This window comes from Lampris incognitus, chromosome 2 (genome assembly GCF_029633865.1).
Source record: "Lampris incognitus isolate fLamInc1 chromosome 2, fLamInc1.hap2, whole genome shotgun sequence".
NCBI classification, from domain to species: Eukaryota; Metazoa; Chordata; class Actinopteri; order Lampriformes; family Lampridae; genus Lampris; species Lampris incognitus.
Window position 1 is genome coordinate 53,224,039 of NC_079212.1, and position 21,495 is coordinate 53,245,533.

General features: G+C 43.6%; 1 protein-coding gene across 1 annotated transcript in view; it reads left to right on the forward strand.

Annotated features, from left to right (window-relative positions):
* mtor (mechanistic target of rapamycin kinase) overlaps positions 1-21,495 on the forward strand; it is a 400,677-nt gene that overhangs the window by 364,312 nt on the left and 14,870 nt on the right. Inside the window, exons 47-56 of the mRNA XM_056274929.1 lie at positions 1,910-2,045; positions 5,785-5,932; positions 7,704-7,826; positions 8,586-8,668; positions 9,121-9,193; positions 9,273-9,347; positions 9,528-9,663; positions 9,950-10,015; positions 10,112-10,192; positions 12,279-12,356. Of these exons, the coding sequence (XP_056130904.1) occupies positions 1,910-2,045; positions 5,785-5,932; positions 7,704-7,826; positions 8,586-8,668; positions 9,121-9,193; positions 9,273-9,347; positions 9,528-9,663; positions 9,950-10,015; positions 10,112-10,192; positions 12,279-12,356 (999 nt within the window). The remainder of the gene's footprint in view (positions 1-1,909; positions 2,046-5,784; positions 5,933-7,703; positions 7,827-8,585; positions 8,669-9,120; positions 9,194-9,272; positions 9,348-9,527; positions 9,664-9,949; positions 10,016-10,111; positions 10,193-12,278; positions 12,357-21,495) is intronic.

Here is a 21,495-nt window from a genome sequence, read left to right on the forward strand (position 1 = left end):
TGGCGGCCTGTCCAGGGTGTCTCCCCGCCTGCTGCCCAGTGACTGCTGGGATAGGCTCCAGCATCCCGCGACCCTGAGAGCAGGATAAGCAGTTGGATATTGGATGGATGAATTATAAGAGCAAAGGAGAAAAGGGCATTTTTTTTAGAATGAAAACCTTTATGTATCCAAACCATAGGGGATGAGACTAAGTCCTCCAGCCCGATCCTAAGGTTTGAGGCCATATGGGTAAATCAGGCTAGGCAACCTGCTCGTCATGTTTGTTTGGGTTTGTTCTTAATATTCTATACATAGGTAAGAGCATTAGGATATCGAGGTAGTAAGGTATTATTCAGCATTAGGACCATGGAGTCAAATCTGAATGATATTTCTATGTAGTGATTGAGCCCCATGAAGTAGGGTTTTTTTTATGTAATCTTCAGCATTTATTCATATAAATTCAAACATCCTCATCTGAACATTGGACTAGGCAATGCTCAGTTCAGTAACGGTGCCTATGGATTATTTTATACACTGTTCCTTCGTAGTTCTATACTCAATTAGGAGTCAGCCATACTGAAACCCTCTCACCTTCTGTGCCCTTTCATATCACTGAGGTGTTTTTCCACATGTCTATGTATGTCAGACAGCATGCAATGCTGTTTTAGTTTTTCTTATTCCAACCCGTTGGTTGTACATGTGGTTTCACCCGCCCCTGAGGCTTACATTTATAGAAGATCAGAGTATAAGTAAAGTTAACACTTGCAACAATAATCATGACATCACACCTTCAAATAAGACTTGGAAGTTTTAAAATCTACAATAAAAATGTATTTTGGACCAGCAATTCTGGAAAAAAAAAATCACGCTTCCAACACTGCTTGTTGTAGTGCCACCTTACGGCTGATCAATGCAGTTTTTGTTGTCTGAGAAGTGGGTGAGACTTTGAACTAATTTGCCAAATGTTGTTGCTATAATTCTTATGATTTCTAAGATCAGATCATTTCAGAGTGGAAGAAAAATCCTAGCAATTCCAAGAGCATGCCAGCATGTCTTCTTAACTTCATGCCTGGACCGCTAATAATAGCCCAAACAGTTTCAAGGGGGTTCTGGTCCATGATACTTGGACCCATAATAAATCAAATGACTTTTACCCTTGGATTATGATAAAGACCATCTCAGTTTCAATTTAATGTCAGTATACGCTCCGCTGCTAGTGACACTAAATACTTTGTGTACCAGAATTGTCGTCTTAAGCAAAATATTCTTGTGTACTAACCATTGTTTTTTCTTACCCCATCAGTCTTTCCATTGGCCATGCCAGGGTGTTACTCAGGAAAATTAAGATCCATTGTCTCACTGGTTCCACTGCTGAAATCAGTTCACAGAGCTAGTATAACAAATACCACACTTCTGGAAGCATTATGATTTGCTCTCTTGAGAATATTGAAAGTTCTACACTGCTGGCACAATTATGTAAGCCAGCTCATTTTTACATAAATTGAAAGGATTTTCCTTTCTGTTGAAGACTTAATTCTGCTTAGGAAAAGGGGGCAAATATGGTCATATTATTTAGCTACAGGACTCCGCCAGAACATAAAGTGAATTTTCCTTCTGATGAGTTGATCAGGAAAAATTTGTTGTACACAATCGTAAACACACTGCAACAGATAATTTGGAACTCAAACTTGAAATGAACATCACTGGTGTTTTCAGTTTCATAAGTTTGCAATGTGATGGGACAAGGACATTTTTTTTTCACTCAGTTGATCTGAGCTTCATTACATTAAATAAAGCTCAGTGTAGCCTAAAGAGAAAACGTAGCTCAATTCAAATAAGACCAGGTCATGTAATTTTAATTCTCTTCATGTGTAAACATTTCCCAGCAGCCACCGAGGTAATCTGTTATGGTGTTTGGCGTTCTCTGTAGGAAGTAACGGCCACGAGTTTATGTTCCTGCTGAAGGGTCATGAGGATCTGAGACAGGATGAGAGAGTGATGCAACTTTTTGGCCTGGTCAATACACTGCTGGCCAATGACCCTGCATCCCTACGCAAGAACCTCAGGTGCTCACACAGAATCACAGGAATCACAGAATCCAAGGCAACACGGATACCCTGACTGCAATGACACACAAAGTCATACTCACACATATTAGCCTTATAGTCAAAAGCACCCGAGGCAAGACCAAGTCCAACCCAAGTCTTTACAGGGGCGAGTCCAAGTCAAGTCCGAGACCAAAGTTTATCACATTTGAGTCAAGTCCAACATTTTATGATGGCAAGCCCAACTCAAGGCCAATGATGTCAAAAACCAGAACAGTACAAGGCCAATTAAACACCATGATTGTACTGTGGTAGTGTACCAGCCTAGTAAAAAGTCCAAATTTCACTCAGCTACCACTACTACTACTACTTCTACTATGATTACTACCATTACTATTACTATTACTTTAAGCTGCTCCCGTTAGGGGTCGCCACATTGGCTCATCCATTTCCATCTCTTCCCGTCTCTGCATCTTCCTCTGTCACACCAGCCACCTGCATGTCCTCTCTCACCACATCCATAAACCTCCTCTCTGGTCTTCCTCTTCTCCTCTTCCCTGGCAGCTCCATATTCAGCATCCTTCTCCCAATATACCCAGCATCTCTCCTCCACACATGTCCAAACCATCTCAATCTTGCCTCTCTTGCTTTGTCTCCAAACCATCCAACCTGAGCTGTCCCTCTAATATACTCATTCCTAATCCTGTCCTTCTTCATCACTCCTAAGGAAAATCTTATCATCTTCAACTCTGCCCCCTCCTGCTCCACCTCCTGTCTTTTCATCAGTGCCACTGTCTCCAAACCATACAACATAGCTGGTCTCACTACAACCTTGTAAACCTTCCCCTTTACTCTTGCTGGTACCCTTCTGCCACAAATCACCCCTGACACTCTTCTCCACCCACTTCACCCTGCCTGCACTCTCTTCTTCACCTCTCTTCTGCATTCCCCATTACTTTGGACAGTTCACCCCAAATATTTAAACTCATATGCCTTCGTCGCCTCTACTCCTTGCATCCTCACCATTCCACTGTCCTTCCTCTCATTCATGCACATGTATTCCGTCTTGCTCCAACTGTCTTTCATTCCTCTTCTCTCCAGTGCATACCTCCACCTCTCCAGGCTCTCCTCCACCTGCTCCCTACTCTCACTACAGATCACAATGTCATCCGCAAACATCATAGTCCATAGAGACTCCTGCCTGATCTCGTCCGTCAACCTGTCTGTCCATCACCATTGCAAACAAGAAAGGGTTCAGAGCCGATCCTTGATATAATCCGACCTCCACCTTGAACCCATCTGTCATTCCACCACTGTCATGCTTCCCTCATACATATCCTGCACCACTCCTACATACTTCTCTGTAACTCCCGACTTCCTCATACAATACCACACCTCCTCTCTCGGCACCCTGTCGTATGCTTTCTCTAAATCCACAAAGACACAATGTAACTCCTTCTGGCCTTCTCTATACTTCTCAGTCAACATTCTCAAAGCAAACATCACATCTGTGGTGCTCTTTTGTGGCATGAAACCATACTGCTGCTCGCTAATCGTCACCTCTCCTCTTAACCTAGCTTCTACTGCTCTTTCCCATATCTTCATGCTGAGGCTGATCAACTTTATACCTCTGTAGTTGCTACAGTTCTGCACATCGCCCTTATTCTTGAAAATCGGTACCAGTATACTTCTTCTGCACTCCTCAGGTATCCTCTCACTTCCCAAGATTGTGTTAAACAATCTAGTTAAAAACCCCACTGCCATCTCTCCTAAACATCTCCATGCCTCCACAGGTATGTCATCTGGACCGGCTGCCTTTCCACTCTTCATCCTCTTCATAGCTGCCCCCACTTCCTCCTTGCTAATCCACCGCACTTCCTGATTCACTATCCCCACATCATCCAACCTTCTTTCTCTCTCATTTTCTTCATTCATCAGCCTCTCAAAGTACTCCTTCCACATTCTCAACACACTCTCCTCACTCCTCAGCACATTTCCATCTCTATCCTTGATCTCTCTAACCTGCTGCACATCCTTCCCAGCTCAGTCTCTCTGTCTAGCCAGTCAGTAGAAGTCCTTTTCTCCTTCCTTAGTGTCTAACCTCTCATACAACTCACCTGTATTTCACTCAACTGTATATGTATTTTGGCTATTTTGTTCCTCTTTTAATAGAATGTTTTAGATTCCAATTTTCCAATATTTCCAAGAAATTAATAATAATAGAAAAAGAAACAGATTAGATTGCAGTTTGTTGATCTCCTTGGGGGAAGTCCAATATTCATTTAAAAAAAGTAAATTTAAGTCTTGTACTTGACCAGTCTTAAAAAATTGTTATGAGTTCACACTTTTTGAGAGAAATTGAGACAAGTCCAAGTCATTATGCTGTGAAGTCTTATACAAGACCAAGCCTTCAAAATGTGGACTCAACTGAGTCCATAGAGTACTACAAACCTAACACATATAACGAATGTACTTTATTTATATGGGTCTTTTCAAAACCAAGTTACAAAGTGCTTCAGAATATAATATGAAAACAACAGTATTCAAAACGACATAAAATGTAAAAGAACTAAGCGGGACTTAACAAAAGTACAAGATGAGACTACAAAACAAAAAATGGGTAAATCACAGGAGGAGACTACAAAAAAAAGGGTAAATCACAGAAGTTACACTATGAATATGTCTTTACCTAAAGTAAGTTTTAACAAGTGACATTATTATGTGACTTATTAAGAGTTATTGACCTATTATTATTTTTTATAGTGACTTATTATTGACTTATTATTATTTTGCTTGCCTGAGCTCCTCAGGCAGGGGGTTGCCCAGTTGAGATCCCCTGACCACAAAAGCCCAGTCACCTTCAGTAATAAGTTGGGATTTTGGCACACTCATGGGAGCCCTGCCAGAGGATTGCAGGCTGCATTCAGGCTCATAGAGAACTAACATTTGTAAAATGTAAGCCAAGCCCTGTAAAGATTTACAAGTTAAAAATTTCATCTTAAAATCAATGCAAAAACTAATGGGCAACCGGTGTAGTTTGGCAAAGGTAGGTGGATGGACATCCTGCATCTTCAAGCAAAATAACTTAATCCTTGCCAATCTACCTGTCAGCATTGAGAGACAGAAAGACTGACAGAGCCAGCACTAACAGTTGTCAATGGTACTGTCAGGGCTGGTTCTTTGGCACGCCTAAATCGAACAAATCGATCTTTAATTTTACTAGTCACAGCTGTGTTTATCCTGCTATGCTTACACCAGAGTACCGGGACCAGCCAGGTATGTTTTTTTTACCTTTATATGGTTTTAAACTTTAGATTTCAGCAAACTCACTAAACTGGTCCTGCATTTAATAAGTCATTTACCCACTATTTAAACTTATATTTATCCACTATTTAAACCTACAGTTTGTATCATTTAGTAAGTCATTTACCCACTACTTAAACTTACACACTTTGTTTCATTTAATAAGTCATTTACCCACTATTTAAGCTTACATTTATACACTATTTAAACCTACACTTTGTATCATTTAGTAAGTCATTTACCCACTACTTAAACTTACAAATTTTGTTTCATTTAGTAAGTCATTTACCCACTATTTAAGCTTAGGCACTTTGTTTCATTTAGAAAGTCATTTACCCACTATTTAAACCTTATACATTGTTTCATTTAGTAAGCCATTTACCCACTATTTAAACTTGCACATTGTGTTTCATGCACTGAGTATGTTTGTGTCTGGTTTGTGTGTCTTCCTCTGCAGCATCCAGCGCTATGCAGTGATTCCCCTCTCCACCAACTCAGGTCTGATTGGCTGGGTGCCGCACTGTGACACCCTGCATGCCCTGATCAGAGACTACAGGGAGAAGAAGAAGATTCTTCTCAACATTGAACATCGCATTATGCTCAGGGTCAGGACCCACCTAACTCTTACACCGCTTCTCTTAACGCAAAGTGAACCGGCCTTCACCAGCTGCACTAGCAGCTGCCTGGCTTGCTAGGAAGTGTGAAGACATCACAGTACCATCGATGGAGTCCAAATGAGTTCTGTGGCTGCCAATATTGTTTTCCATTTACCAAGGATGTTTGACCTGCTTATTCACACCAAGCTTCACAGGAAACAGGACCGTCAGTCTACAGGCTAAATTATTAATGTTTAGCTGAATAATAAGAATATTAAGAGAAGGATAAAAAGATTATGGTATGTGTCTAGTTTCATAAGTCAGCTCATAGAAGCCATGACAATAAGGGAGGCATATGTCAGAGCTTTGATTAACCAGGGCTTTTATGAAGAGAGTCAGTCACATGACAATCATGTTTTCTAATCTTGTATTTTTTAACAGAGGGCTTGTTGATATAATTTTTTGGTTCATATTTGGCTAAAGCCCCGTGTAAAACTATCCTTCTTTTTGTCAATACAATTCTATAGTTTCAGATATCCATTCTTGTTCTGGTAATAAACAGCATTATCTAACAGCCTGATTGTATTGGACAACCAATGAATGGTCTTCATCAGTCAGTCCTGTCTCCACCATTGTCTTCACCACTGAATAGCTGCATTATGCAAGTTAGCAGACTGGTTAGCTATGAAGTGAAACTAACTAGCTCTGAATTTAAGTTAATTATTTTGACCACTGATTCACAAATGCTGTCTGTGAGGTTTTGTTCCCCTTCGAGGTCTTGGGCTGGCGACATGGCTCATACCTAGATGCCGTAGCTGTGGTCAGGTTAGCCACTTGGGAGAATGTAACCAGATGTCTTGTGAGAATTGGCTGTATTTACAGAGGTTCCGCTAAAATACTTATAACAAATCAGTGTCCGGGGAGTGTGGCAATCTATTCCGTTGCCTTCCAACACAGGGATCGCCGGTTCAAATCCCCGTGTTGCCTCCAGCTTGGTTGGCCATCCCTACAGACACAATTGGCCGTGTCAGTGGGTGGGAAGCCGGATGTGGGTCTGTGTCCTGGTTGCTGCACTAGCACCTCCTCTGGTTGGTCGGGGTGCCTGTTCAGGGGGGAGGGGGAACTGGGGGGAATAGTGTGATCCTCCCACGCGCTACGTCCCCCTGGTGAAACTCCTCACTGTCAGGTGAAAAGAATCGGCTGGCGACTCCACATGTATGGGAGGAGGCATGTGGTACTCTGCAGCCCTCCCCGGGTCGGCAGAGGGGGTGGAGCAGCAACCGGGGCGGCTCAGAGAGCAAAGTGATTGTCCAGGTGCAATTGGGGAGAAAAAGGGGAGGGGGGGGATCAAATTTACATCTGAAGCTGAAAAAAATGACATTCCTAACATTAATATTCCACAATAAAACTTTCCTGAATGATTTAAAATCATTGAACTGGATCTTTACAGTAAGCAGTGATGACCCGGTAGTGTAGTAGATTTGATAGGTCTGGTATGTCAGCATAGGGAGTGGCTGGATGCATAAATGTTTAGTGGCGTGAATATTGTATGATACAAAACAAATTGTGCGTGGGGAAAGCGAGCCTGGCCACTGCTGATGTGCTGACCTTTGTAGCTCCATGGGTGCAGTGAGGTCAGGTGCACCATATCAGCCCGTTGTACCCTGTTCACCAGACTCCTGAAAAAGTAGAGAACACCAAGCACAGACAGGCAGACCATGGAGGTCATCACTGTCTGTACTTGTATTATGTGCCATGCCCTCTCCTATGTGAATTTCAGATGGCACCAGACTATGATCACCTGACGTTGATGGAGAAGGTGGAAGTGTTCGAGCATGCTGTTAACAACACTGCAGGGGATGACCTGGCCAAACTTTTGTGGCTTAAAAGCCCCAGCTCAGAGGTACACCGCCCTACTTTCTCAATCCATTTACCCATAGAACACTGACTGAGTTCAGCTATATTTTACTGTCAGTCCTCCTAACAGGAGCATGGCCCAGGATTAAAATGTTTTGCTCAAGGGCAGCATATTTCAGCCCAGGATTTTTTGTCCTGGTGGCACAGTGGCGCAGTGGTTAGCGCAATCGCCTCACAGTAAGAAGGTCCTAGGTTCAAGCCCCGGGGTAGTCAAACCTTGTGGGTCGTCCCAGGCTGTCCTCTGTGTGGAGTTTGCATGGTCTCCCCGTGTCTGTGTAGGTTTCCTCCGGGGGCTCCGGTTTCCTCCCACAATCCAAAGACATGACGGTCAGGTGAATCGGCCATACTAAATTGTCCCTAGGGTGTATGTGTGAGAGAGAGAGAGAGAGAGAGAGAGAAAGAGAGAGCCCTGTGATGGCCTGGCGGCCTGTCCAGGGTGTCTCCCCGCCTGCTGCCCAATGACTGCTGGGATAGGTTCCAGCATCCCTGTGACCCTGAGTAAGGATAAGCGGTTGGATAATGGATGGATGGATGAATGAATTTTTTGTCCTATTCCAAAATATTCAAAGTGTACATTACACTGGAGACTGGCATATGAAACACATCTGCACACATTTCTTGTAAAAATAAAAAATAAACTTTTTTGTTGTTGTTTTTATTTATTTATTTGCTTATTTATTTACTTATTTATTTGTATAACCATCAAATTGTCACCTACAACTAAACCACGTTATTTTTCCACCAGGTATGGTTTGACAGAAGAACCAATTACACACGCTCCCTGGCGGTGATGTCGATGGTGGGCTACATCCTGGGATTGGGTGACAGGTAAACCTCAACCAAAAGGCTTGTGATGTTTCATTCAGTTCAGTTTATTGTCATTCTAAACAATGTGCAGGCACATGTTAAAAATGATTGAGGGCTGTGGCTTCACCAAACAGTGCAAGACAGACAGGCAAACACAGTATAAGATACGTATACACGCATGAAGACCAAAAGCTCAAAATAAGTTAAAAAAGAGCACGAGTACAGCATATTTTAAAATATCTACAGACATTCAGTGGGTGACCAGGTTCAGGTGGGTAACAGCTTGTGGAAAGAAGCTGTTTTTGAGCCTGGTAGCGCGGGCTCTGAGGCTCCTGTAGCGCCTCCCAGAGCGCAGGGGGGAGAACAGTCCATGGTTGGGGTGGATGGGATCTCTGCTGATGCTGAGATTTCATTAACATTGGACTGTAAATACTATTAGAGGTCAATACAGAGAGCTTTTCATTTGTTTATAGGCATCCTTCCAACTTAATGTTGGACCGGCTGAGTGGCAAGATTCTCCACATTGACTTTGGAGACTGTTTTGAGGTGAGAGGAGCTGCTTTTCCAATCGACCATTCATGAAGCTGACGCAAAAAGAGCTGACACTTGTCTTGATTCTAAATAGGTTGCCATGACCAGAGAGAAATTCCCTGAAAAGATTCCATTCCGGCTGACCCGGATGCTGACCAATGCCATGGAGGTAAACGGGACTGGATACATCTGCAGTCTGTTGGTTCACAGTCCTACATGATAGACATGAATTTATGACAGAATCACAAAAGAAGAACATACATGTACTGTGGACATGTTACCTGCCATTCCTCATACGTTTCTGTTGCAAATGTGTTTGTGCGTGTATGTGCTCATGTGACTCTGCCAGGTGACAGGTCTTGATGGTAACTACCGCATCACATGCCACACAGTGATGGAGGTACTGCGGGAACATCGGGATAGCGTCATGGCTGTGCTGGAAGCTTTTGTCTACGACCCCCTGCTAAACTGGAGACTAATGGACAGTAAGGGGACATCAGCTAGTCAAACACTGTGCATGACTGCTGAGATGAAGGTGGATAGTGGAGGCCAAGGGACTGCTAATAAAAACTCACTGGTGTGCTTATAAATTGTGTGCACCAAGAGCTGTGTGAAAGATGAATAAATGTTTAGATTTTTGAGGTGTTTTCTGAAGAACAAGAAACTTTCTGCATGAGCATTGCAGTGTTTGTGTGGGCATTGTGTGAGTGTCAGAAAGCATTTTTGTCAGCTAGAAAACCATCAAACACATTTTTGTTGCATCATGCACAGTGAATACCAAAGGTAACAAGCGGTCCCGTACCAGAACAGACTCCTACACCGCTGGACAGTCAGTGGGTTAGTCTGCAATCAAGACCAATCTGCTTTCTCTTTATCTTAGAAACAATGTAGGAACGTGTCTGAACAAGTGTTTCTTTGTAATACCCTCTGCAGAGGCACTGGAAGGAATAGACCTTGGAGAGACCACACACAAGAAACCAGGAACCACAGTGCCTGAATCCATTCACTCCTTCAGTGAGTGAGCTACTATCACATCTGTTTCATGGACAGTTTTGTCAAAATCCACATCTGCATGTGCTCATTTGGCAGACATTTTGATCCAGAGCGACTAATGAGAAAGTCAGCAATTAGCAGATAAATTACAGCGCTACCAGCCGGCATCATCAAGTGCTACCAGCCGACATCATCGAGTGCTAGATAGAAATCATACCACAGCCCAGCGTGCATATCCTGTCCAGTGCATTTAGTTTAAATGTGCCTAATATAATCAAGGCAGTGAATGGGAGAATCAAAGTACAAAGTAGATTTGGGGCGTCCGGGTGGCGTGGTGGTCTATTCCGTTGCCTACCAACATGGGGATCGCCTGTTCGAATCCCCTTGTTTACCTCCGGCTTGGTCGGGCATTCCTACAGACACATTTGGCTGTGTCTGCGGGTGGGAAGTTGGATGTGGGTGTGTGTCCTGGTCACTGCACTAGCGCCTCCTCTGGTCGGTCGGCATGCCTGTTCAGGGGAGGGGGAACTGGGGGGAATAGCGTGATCCTCCCATGCACTACGTCCCCCTAGCGAAACGCCTCACTGTCAGGTGAAAAGAAGCGGTTGGTGACACCACATGTATCGGAGGAGACGTAGTAGTCTGCAGCCCTCCCCAGATCAGCAGAGGGGTGGGAAAAAAAATACAAAGTAGATTCACATTTCCCCATATCAGTATAACAGACATATCATCACCTTAAAAGCATAAAATGTGGACTGCAGGTAGAGCAACGGCAGAATATTAGACACCAATAATAATTCCATCTAAATAAGGGTACAGTGGTATTAGTGGAAACCAACAATTGTATTTGATGATTAATATATGCCGGTAACATGGCCGACCATCGGTGAGTGTCTGTGACCCTAGTTTTTGCAGTGTATCCTAAACCGTCGGCACTAGTGGGACCCCTGTCGACAGCTTTTCGGCCAATTCACATGTTGAATCGGCGGAGCCCGTCGGTGAGAGAGATCACTCTGATTGGCCTAGCGAATCAGTGCTAAGCTAGCGAATCAGGGCCGTCAGCTGTAGTCTTTGCGGTGTGATCAAGTGCTGCTTTTTGGCCCAGACAACAGGCAACGTGAGGCGATGCAGCAGTTGGCCTTCATCGCCGCTAGTCGGTTTGGTGTGTCTGGGCCCTTACATGAGTGGTGAAACATTTCTCCCAATAAGCGTTGTGTCCGGATGAACTGGTCCAACTTTGTGGGATTTCCTTACCTGGACTATTGAGCATGCATAAAGATGAGTTGAGATTAAGATGTAGTTGATAGCTTGCTTTATGGGTGGCTGAGGTATTAAGAAGGAATAGGTCAAAGAGAGCCAGTAGGTGGAAGAAGTCAGAGGCTGGTATGTTGTCAAGGCGGATATTAAAATTATCAGGGATGAATGATGGTGCACCATCCTCACGCAGTGGATGAAGCAACATGTCAAACTCCTTTGCAAAGTTTTTAAATTGACCAGAATGTCTCTGAAGAACTATGATTATGAGCTTTGCTGGTTGCATAATAGACAGCATGATACCTGGAGGAGGTTAGAATGGGAGATAAGGAAGGTGGATGATGTCTCCAGGAGGGTTTAATGAGTAAGCCATGCCACCATCTCATCCAGCAGTGTCACGGAAGTGAGAGACAGAAGCTGAAAGAGCACTGCAGTGTTTGTTGGCTTATCACAGTCTCAGTAAGGGCTAGCTGTTCAGAGAAGCCTTACAGGGAAAAGCAGGAATTAAATCTGCTTTGTTTACTGTCAACTGATCGGTCCAAAGTTCAGTGAAGAATGAGGTTTCAGGTCTGCTCTGCAGCTGCCAGCCACATGTGACAGTAGGAACCGAGTAGAGACACACGATTGACCCAGGAGTTAATTTAAGATTGACTGTATAGCCTTAAGCAGGTGTTCCTCCACAGGAACTGATGCAGGTATTGATCCTTAAATAAAAAATCTGATTTACACTATATTTTATTTCTAACACCAATTGTTTGTTTCCATCAGACTCAAATCTGCTTCATGTTCTTAGCCTGCAGTGGTTCTTGGCTTCTGCTTGGAGACACTCGTGACTCTGTGTTTCTTCTAGTAGGAGATGGACTCGTGCAACCTGAGGCCCTCAACAAGAAAGCGATCCAGATTATCAACAGGGTGCGGGACAAACTCACCGGTAAGCTCTGCAGCACTCTGGTAGTGTATCACTCCCTTTAATACTCAAAATGCAACAATCATAATCCAGTTGTTAAATAGTAGAGCGAATACATCTGTTGTCTGCACTTCGCTTGTTTCCTTGGTCTGTATATTTTAGATTTTAGATTTGAACTACTTTGGTTCTCCTTGCCCACTATGTCCTGTTGTCAGTTCCACCTTGGTGTTTGTGTGCTTTGCCTTTGTGTGAGAGTTTTTATGCTTGCTGGCTGCAAACTAATATCCCTGCAAGGGACAATAAAGAGACTTTGACTTTGACTTTTGATTATAAGGAAAGGCAGTTTTACAAATACTTTAATTGTATTTTTTTCTTCAATAGACAGTTTTTATCATATGAGAATAATGATAATAGTAATAATGATGATGATGAATATAGACGCAAGCAGTGACGGCTGTCACAGAGCAGTCACCAAGCACCTGATGACCTCTGGATGCGTATCTGTGATGTGGACATAAGTGCAAGTGAGATCTATGTGGCATGTTTGGTTTCTGAGCTCCTGATACATTTTGGAGAAATAACAACGGTATTGAGGGGCTGTTTTTTTTTTTTTTTTTTGGATTTTCGCCTTTTCTCCAGTTGTACTTGGCCAATCACCCCACTCTTCTGAGCCGTCCCGGTCTCTGCTCCACCCCCTCTGCCGATCCGGGGAGGGCTGCAGACTACCACATGTCTCCAGCGATACATGTGGAGTCAACAGCCACTTCTTGTCACCTGACAGTGAGGAGTTTCACCAGGGGGACGTAGCACATGGGAGGATCACGCTATTCCCCCCAGTTCCCCCTCCACCCTGAACAAGCGCCCCGACCGACCAGAGGAGGTGCTAGTGCAGCGACCAGGACACACACCCATATCCGGCTTCCCACCCGCACACACGGCTAATTGTGTCTGTAGGGACACCCGGCCAAGCCGGAGGTAACACAGGAATTCAAACCGGTGATCCCCATGTTGGTAGGCGATGGAATAGACCGCCACGCCACCCGGACGCCCGATGTTTGACTGGCTGTTTGCGGACATATTTTTCCGATGCAAAGCACCTCATTGACCTGGCCTGTAGACTTGCTAGCGCACTCACTCACTCACTCAGGTTTAGAAGGCTGAAGATGTTCCATAAGGCAAAGATGACCACATGCACAGTACCATGTAAGAGTGGTGCTTTGCATCAATGACACTTGTATCCTTGTTAGTCTATCAACTTGATCTTTTAGATTCTGGTAAAATTTCTGTCCTAAACACAGCATGCCAAATCACTCATCTAAGTGAGTGATGAAACGTTTTATCCCTCAATAAACGTTGTGTCCTGATGAACTGATTCATCTTTCTGTGATTTTCTTACCTGGGTTATTGAGCATGCATAAAGACACAGCATGCCAAATTTAACTAAAACTACTTTACCATTCAGGAATCATAAGCATTTACTACTGTAACAAACCCCTATGGGCCAAAATTCTCAAAATTTTCAAGCCAGTCCAGAATCCCTATCGATAGTGTGTCAGTGTTCAAGAGTATCAAGACTGATTTTACAAGTTATGCTTTCAATTGCGTGCCATGCCCTAAAATGCATTGGTTGATAGTGACTAAACAATGTGTACCAAATGACTACCAAACATCTTTTAATAACTATTTGTGGTGGGAATCCAGAAATGATGCATGCCACATTTGGAGATTGAATCATCAGCCTAGGAGAAGTTTTCTGAAACTTCAAAATGGCAGACAAAACAAGTGGCAGAGAGCTAATAGAAGTTGACATATGTATTAAGGGTGACCCAGAATTTATAGAACTAAAGGAATTTTATTCTTCCCCCTAGTGGTTTAGGAGCTGAAGGCCTATATGTAAAATAAGTTGCTGTAGTGCCCCCTATATGCCAATCATTACAGAATAGGCTCCAGCATCCCCACGACCCTGAGAGCAGGATAAGCGGTTTGGATAATGGATGGATACTTGGGCTCGACTAGCACATATAAATGCCAATTTTCAAGAAGATTAGATCAATATAAGAGCATCTAAGGGCTGCTGACTTTTGATTGGCTGATGGTGGTCGTGTGTTTTTAGTCAATCAGCCTGACCTTGTAGATTCTGGTGTGAATTTTGTCCAAGATACAGCATACCAAATCTGAAAGAAATATGGCAGTTTAGGAAATGTTTCAGTTATTCTACTGTAGCACTGCCAATTGTAATCCACTTCAGAGTCATGATCTGATGTGTGTTGACTTTCATGAGCATCAGATTGTGCATTCACAAGTTATGATTCATTTTGTCAAGTATGTGCCACGCCCTAAAATTTATTTGTCAATACTGGCCAAACAATATGACTAAAATAACTTTGCCATGGGGGTCCAGAGATCATGCATGCCAAATTTAGAATTGATTGGCTCTATGGTCTAAGAGGAGTTTGCAAAAACAGCTGTTCAGGAGTTGTAGGCCAAATCTTAAAGTAGGTTTTACAGTGACACCATCTGGCCAATTAGTATAAATTTTGTTATCTGAATAGCAGCTTACACTTTGAGCATATCTGCCAAGCTTGGTAGCTGTAACGCTTACGGATTTGAGATCCTGAATTTATATATGCAAAATACGATAACGGTTATCACAACTGGCTCACCTTTATAGGTACTTGCCCCTGTGCCATCTGTGAGCCAGTGGTATCGCTCTCTCCTTTCCCTACCTCAAGGCGCCTCCCTCCAAACTGGGCTGAGCTGAGTGGTTTTCAAATCGGCATCCCTCTTCCTTGATGTTTCGTCGAATTAAGCCCATGACATCTTTGGCGTCACCAGATTGTTTCTGCCAATGCCCATTCCGCGTTATCCAGATCCACCGGGATACCGCCTCTGCCTGTTTGGTGATGTTGGCTACCAGCCGCTTCCTACCCAGGCCTTCAATCCCAAGCAGTCCGAGAGCTCTCCAGAGCAACTGCCCTGCAAAGCCCCTGCAGCTGACCTCCACTGGCAGATTTAAGGCTTTCCATCCATTCTGTTGGCTCTGGAAGATGAGGGCCTGGTATTTCTTTAGCTTGCGCTCATATGCTTCCTCCATCCTCTCTTCCCAGGGCACTGTAAGCGTGATAAGAACCACTTGCTTGGGCGGCCAGGTAGTGTAGCGGTCTATTCCGTTGCCTACCAGCAAAGGGATCGCCAGTCCAAATCTCTGTGTTACCTCCAGCTTGGTCGGGCGTATCTACTGACACATTTGGCCGTGTCTGCAGGTGGGAAGCTGGATGTGGGCATGTATCCTGGTCGCTGCACTAGCGCCCCCTTTGGTCAGTTGGGGCACCTGTTCAGGGGGGAGGGGAAACTGGAGGGAGTAACGTGATCCTCCCATGTGCTACGTCCCCCTGGCACAACTCCTCACTGTCAAGTGAAAAGAAGCAGCTGCTGACTCCACATGTATCGGAGGAGGTACGTGGTAGTCTGCAGCCCTCCCTGGATCGGCAGAGGGGGTGGAACAGCGACTGGGATGGCTGAGAAGAGGGGGGCAATTGGACAGGTACAACTGGGTGGAAAGGGGGGGGGGCTGCTTGATACTTTTAGACAAGAAGACAATATCGAGTCTGAGGCTAGTGTGGGTTATCCCCTCTGGGAATTTGAGCTGCTTCTTAAGATCCGCCCCTCGTGTTCTTCGGAGCACTATCTGTATTTATCCTTCACATTTGTCTTCATATTCAGGTAATTTAACCTTATTTGTTTTTGTTAGACCTAATTAAAGATAGCGGTAAAGTGGAAAGAGTAGTAGAAGCATTAGAGAGATAGTCAGGGGAGAGACGTCTGCCAGATTGGGCTTGTACACTGTATCTCCCCCTACTCTTGTTTACAAGAGAGAAAGGAGGAAAAGAGAGAAAGTTAATTGCTTTAGTATAAAATGTGTTGGGGGGAAATATATATATATATATATATATATATATATACATAATCCAGTGAGTCAATTAAGTTCTTTATGAGACAATACTGTCTCATAAAGAACTTACATGACTCACTGGATTATTTTACTCCTTATTTGTTGAGCACTTTCCCTACCGTTGAGTGTTTCTTTTAACAAAGTTATATATATAGTATATATATACACAGTGCATCCGGAAAGTATTCACACCCCTTCACTTTCCCCACATTTTGTTATGTTACAGCCTTATTCCAAAATGGATTAAATTCCTCTTTTTTTCTCATCAATCTACACACAATACCCCATAATGACAAAGTGAAAAAGGTTTTGTAGAAATTTTTGCAAATTTATTAAAAATAAAAAACTGAAATATTGCATGTACATAAGTATTTGCACCCTTTGCTATGACACTCAAAATTGAGCTCAGGTTCACTGATCATCCTTGAGATGTTTCTACATCTTGATTGGAGTCCACCTGTAGTAAATTCAATGGATCGGACATGATTTGGAAAGGCACATGCCTGTCTATATAAGGTCCCACTGTTGACAGTGCGTGTCAGAGCAGAAACCAAGCCATGAAAGTCAAAGGAATTGTCTGTGGACCTCCGAGACAGGATTGTATCGAAGCACAGATCTGGGGAAGGGTACAAAAAAATTTCTACAGCTTTGAAGGTCCTGAAGAGCACAGTGGTCTCCATCATTCATAAATGTTAGAAGTTTGGATCCGCCAGGACTCTTCCTAGAGCTGCCCGCCCAGCCAAACTGAGCAGTTGGGGGAGAAGGGCCTTGGTCAGGGAGGTGACCAAGAACCCGATGGTCACTCTGACAGAGCTCCAGCGTTCCTCTGTGGAGATGGGAGAACCTTCCAGAAGAACAACCATCTCTGCAGCACTCCACCAATCAGGCCTCTGCTCAGTAAAAGGTACATGACAGCCCGCTTGGAGTTTGCCAGAAAGCACCTAAAGGACTCTCAGACCATGAGAAACAAGATTCTCTGGTCTGATGAAACCAAGATGGAACTCTTTGGCCTGAATGCCAAACGTCACGTCTGGAAGAAACCAGGGACCTCTCATCAACTTGCTAATACCATCCCTACAGTGAAGCATGGTGGTGGCAGCATCATGCTGTGGGGACATTCTTCAGCGGCAGGAACTGGGAGACTAGTCAGGATCGAGGGAAAGATGAATGGAGCAAAGTACGGGGAGATCCTTGATGAAAACCTGCTCCAGAGCGCTCAGGACCTCAGACTGGGGCGAAGGTTTACCTTTCAACACGACAACGACCCTAAGCACACAGCCAAGACAACGAAGGAGTGGCTTCGGGACAAGTCTGTGAATGTCCTTGAGTGGCCTAGCCAGAGCCCAGACTTGAACCCCATTGAACATCTCTGGAAAGACCTGAAAATAGCTGTGCAGCGACGCTCCCCATCTAACCTTACAGAGCTCAAGAGGATCTGCAGAGAAGAATGGGAGAAATACCCCAAATATAGGTGTACCAAGCTTGTGGCTTCGTACCCAAGAAGACTTGAGGCTGTAATCGCTGCCAAGGGTGCCTCAACCAAGTACTGAGTAAAGGGTGTGAATACTTATCCACATGCAATATTTCAGTTTGTTATTTTTAATACATTTTCAAAAATTTCTACAAAACCTTTTTCACGTTGTCATTATGGGGTATTGTGTGTAGATTGATGAGGAAAAAAATAATTTAATCCATTTTGGAATAAGACTGTAACATAACAAAATGTGGGGAAAGTGAAGGGGTGTGAATACTTTCTGGATGCACTGTGTATATATATATATATATATGTGTGTGTGTGTGTGTGTGTGTATATATATATATATGTGTATATCAACACGGATACAGGAAAAAAGATTTTAATACATGATATTCTGCTCCTCATATATATATATATATATGTATATATGTATATGTATATATGTATATATGTATATATATATATATATATATATATCTCAACGCGGATACAGGAAAAAAGATGTTAATGCATAGCAGTACAGGCCTGTTTCGTGCGTCTCGCACTCATCAGCTGCCAATCTTTTTTTCACAAAGAATCATACCGTTACATTGCCCAACGTCATAGCCCTAATTTCGATTTGACAGTGACCAATCAGATGGGGAAACATTCAAATTATAACAGCCAATGGGGTAGGTACTTATGATGCACAGCAACCAATGGAGGGGTAGGAAACATTACAACCAATGGGACTGCGGTTTGTCTTGGAAATCATTTAAGGGCCAGAGCACTGTTGAAATGGCATACATTAAAAATATAACAAGGTAACTTATGTGAATTATTTATTGGGGTGGTGTTGGGGCACAGGTAGTTAAAAAAAACATATTTAAAAAACCCATAATTAAAAGAGCATATAAAAAAACATATTGGGAAAAAAAAGCATACTTAAAAAAAACCTAATAAATGTCATATGTGTATCATCTAATGGGGGGGGGTGATAAAGACATTTTACTTACAGTTACAAAGGAGATATGTTTTTCGGTGTCTACAGCTGGTGGCCAATTCGTTTATATTATTCAAGTTGGACATATCAGGTCTGCAAATAATAAAATATTTTTCTGCCAAGCACAGGTCACATCTTTTACCCCTAACTGAATATGCACTACTCTTTGCAAGGATTTTCCATGAGACAGAATAACTGATACTCTTGTCTACCAATGACCAAATGTGGCGGCTTAAGGCCGCTGCATTTTTCACGTGCTCATTTCTGAAGCTACTCATACAGGCGTTAAACCTCATTTTAAAAGGGTCCTCTGTTAATCCCACGTAAGTGTCCACATTGTGGTTATCTTTTCTGGTCACCGATGCCTGGTAGATGACTCCCTCTGTCTGGCATTTTCCTTCTAGTGGACACGACGCCTTAACACGGCAGTTGGAGGTGTTTGGTTGTGGTGAGGGTGTGTGTGCCTTGACCCTGATGCTTGTGTTGTGGGATGAAATAACCTGTTGAACATTTGGCATGCAGCTGTAGCTCATTTTGACAGTGTTTCTATTGAATATTTTCCTCAATAGATGGTCTGGGGTAAAGCACTCATCCAAAAGATTGAAAAATTTTGTTCCAATATTAGAGGCCACACGGTGGCGCTGTGGGGAGGCTTATACCAGGCGATGTCCCGCCTTCTGTTGCGCTTTTTTTGTTGTTGTTGCTGGCTGTCACTAATTGGTGGTGGGTTGTACTTAAGTGTGAAATCATATCCACATGTTTGTAAGGCTTCCTGGTATGGGGGGGCTGCTTCGTTAAAGATGGCCTCGCTGGATGATAAACATGAGAGTCTCTTGTTTATGCTCACTGGGGTATTTTTCAAAATGGAGGGTGGATGACTGCTTTCTCTGTGGATGTATTGCAGTATATTGTTGGGCTTCATGTATGGCCTGAATGTACCATTTCTAAGGTCTAATGAGATGTCGAGGAAGTCAGTCAGTTTTTTGTCAGCCTCAATTGTAATTTTTAGTCCATTGTTTGCAAATATACTACACATTTTCTTTTTTATTCTCTCGACTTCTCTTGCCGGTTTGTTGCAGACTGCCAGCCCATCATCTCTATATAGCCCCACGTTGACCTGTAGTTAGGACAAGAAGTACAAGCCCACTAGCTCACAGGTCTCTGCCCCGTTGAAGCTGCCCATGGTCACGTCAAATTTACTGTTACGTTGCTTCTGCCTTGAGATTCCCTTGTGGTATAAGATTGACTTTTTAGCATGGGCTATTATGTCTCTGTCTTGGTGGGATATTTCGGTGTATGTTGAGGCAAATTCAATAGCTTTGTCTAGTAGCACTTTAGTTATGGAGGGGTGAAATTCACAAATATCAAAGCATAGGAACGTATGTCTGCTCTTGTCATCTACACTCACTGGCCACTTTATTAGGTACACCTTGCTAGTACCGGGTTGGACCCCCTTTTGCCTTCAGAACTGCCTTAATCCTTCGTGGCATAGATTCAACAAGGTACTGGAAACATTCCTCAGAGAGTTTGGTCCATATTGACATGATAGCATCACGTAGTTGCTGCAGATTTGTCGGCTGCACATCCATGATGCGAATCTCCCGGTCCACCACATCCCAAAGGTGCTCTATTGGATTGAGATCTGGTGACTGTGGAGGCCATTTGAGTAAAGTGAACTCATTGTCATGTTCAAGAAACCAGTCTGAGATGATTCGAGCTTTATGACATGGCGCGTTATCCTGCAGGGAAGTAGCCATCAGAAGATGGGAACACTGTGGTCATAAAGGGATGGACATGGTCAGCAACAATACTCAGGTAGGCTGTGGCGTTGACACGATGCTCAATTGGTACTAAGGGGCCCAAAGTGTGCCAAGAAAATATCCCCCACACCATTACACCACCACCACCAGCCTGAACCGTTGATACAAGGCAGGATGGATCCATGCTTTCATGTTGTTGACGCCAAATTCTGACCCTACCATCCGAATGTCGCAGCAGAAATCGAGACTCATCAGACCAGGCAACGTTTTTCCAATCTTCTATTGTCCAATTTTGGTGAGCCTGTGCGAACTGTAGCCTCAGTTTCCTGTTCTTAGCTGACAGGAGTGGCACCCGGTGTGATCTTCTGCTGCTGAAGCCCATCTGCCTCAAGGTTCGACGCTTTGTGCGTTCAGAGATGCTCTTCTGCATACCTCGGTTGTAATGAGTGGTTATTTGAGTTACTGTTGCCTTTCTGTCAGCTCGAACCAGTCTGGCCATTCTCCTCTGACCTCTGGCATCATCAAGGCATTTTCGCCCACAGAACTGCCGCTCACTGGATATTTTCTCTTTTTCGGACCATTCTCTGTAAACCCTAGAGATGGTTGTGTGTGAAAATCCCAGTAGATCAGCGGTTTCTGAAATACTCAGACCAGCTCGTCTGGCACCAACAACCATGCCACGTTCAAAGTCACTTAAATCACCTTTCTTCCCCATTCTGATGCTCGGTTTGAACTGCAGCAGATCGTCTTGACCATGTCTACATGCCTAAATGCATTGAGTGGCTGCCATGTGATTGGCTGATAGAAATTTGCGTTAACGAGCAGTTGGACAGGTGTGCCTAATAAAGTGGCCAGTGAGTGTATGTCCTTAAACCATTTCAATACTTGGTCGGTGTTCTTCCACTGGTTTAAGGGAACCGACTTCAGAATCGACCGATTAATATTTTCAATAATTTTTTTGCTGAGCTTACCTATTTCGGGCTTGGTGGGGT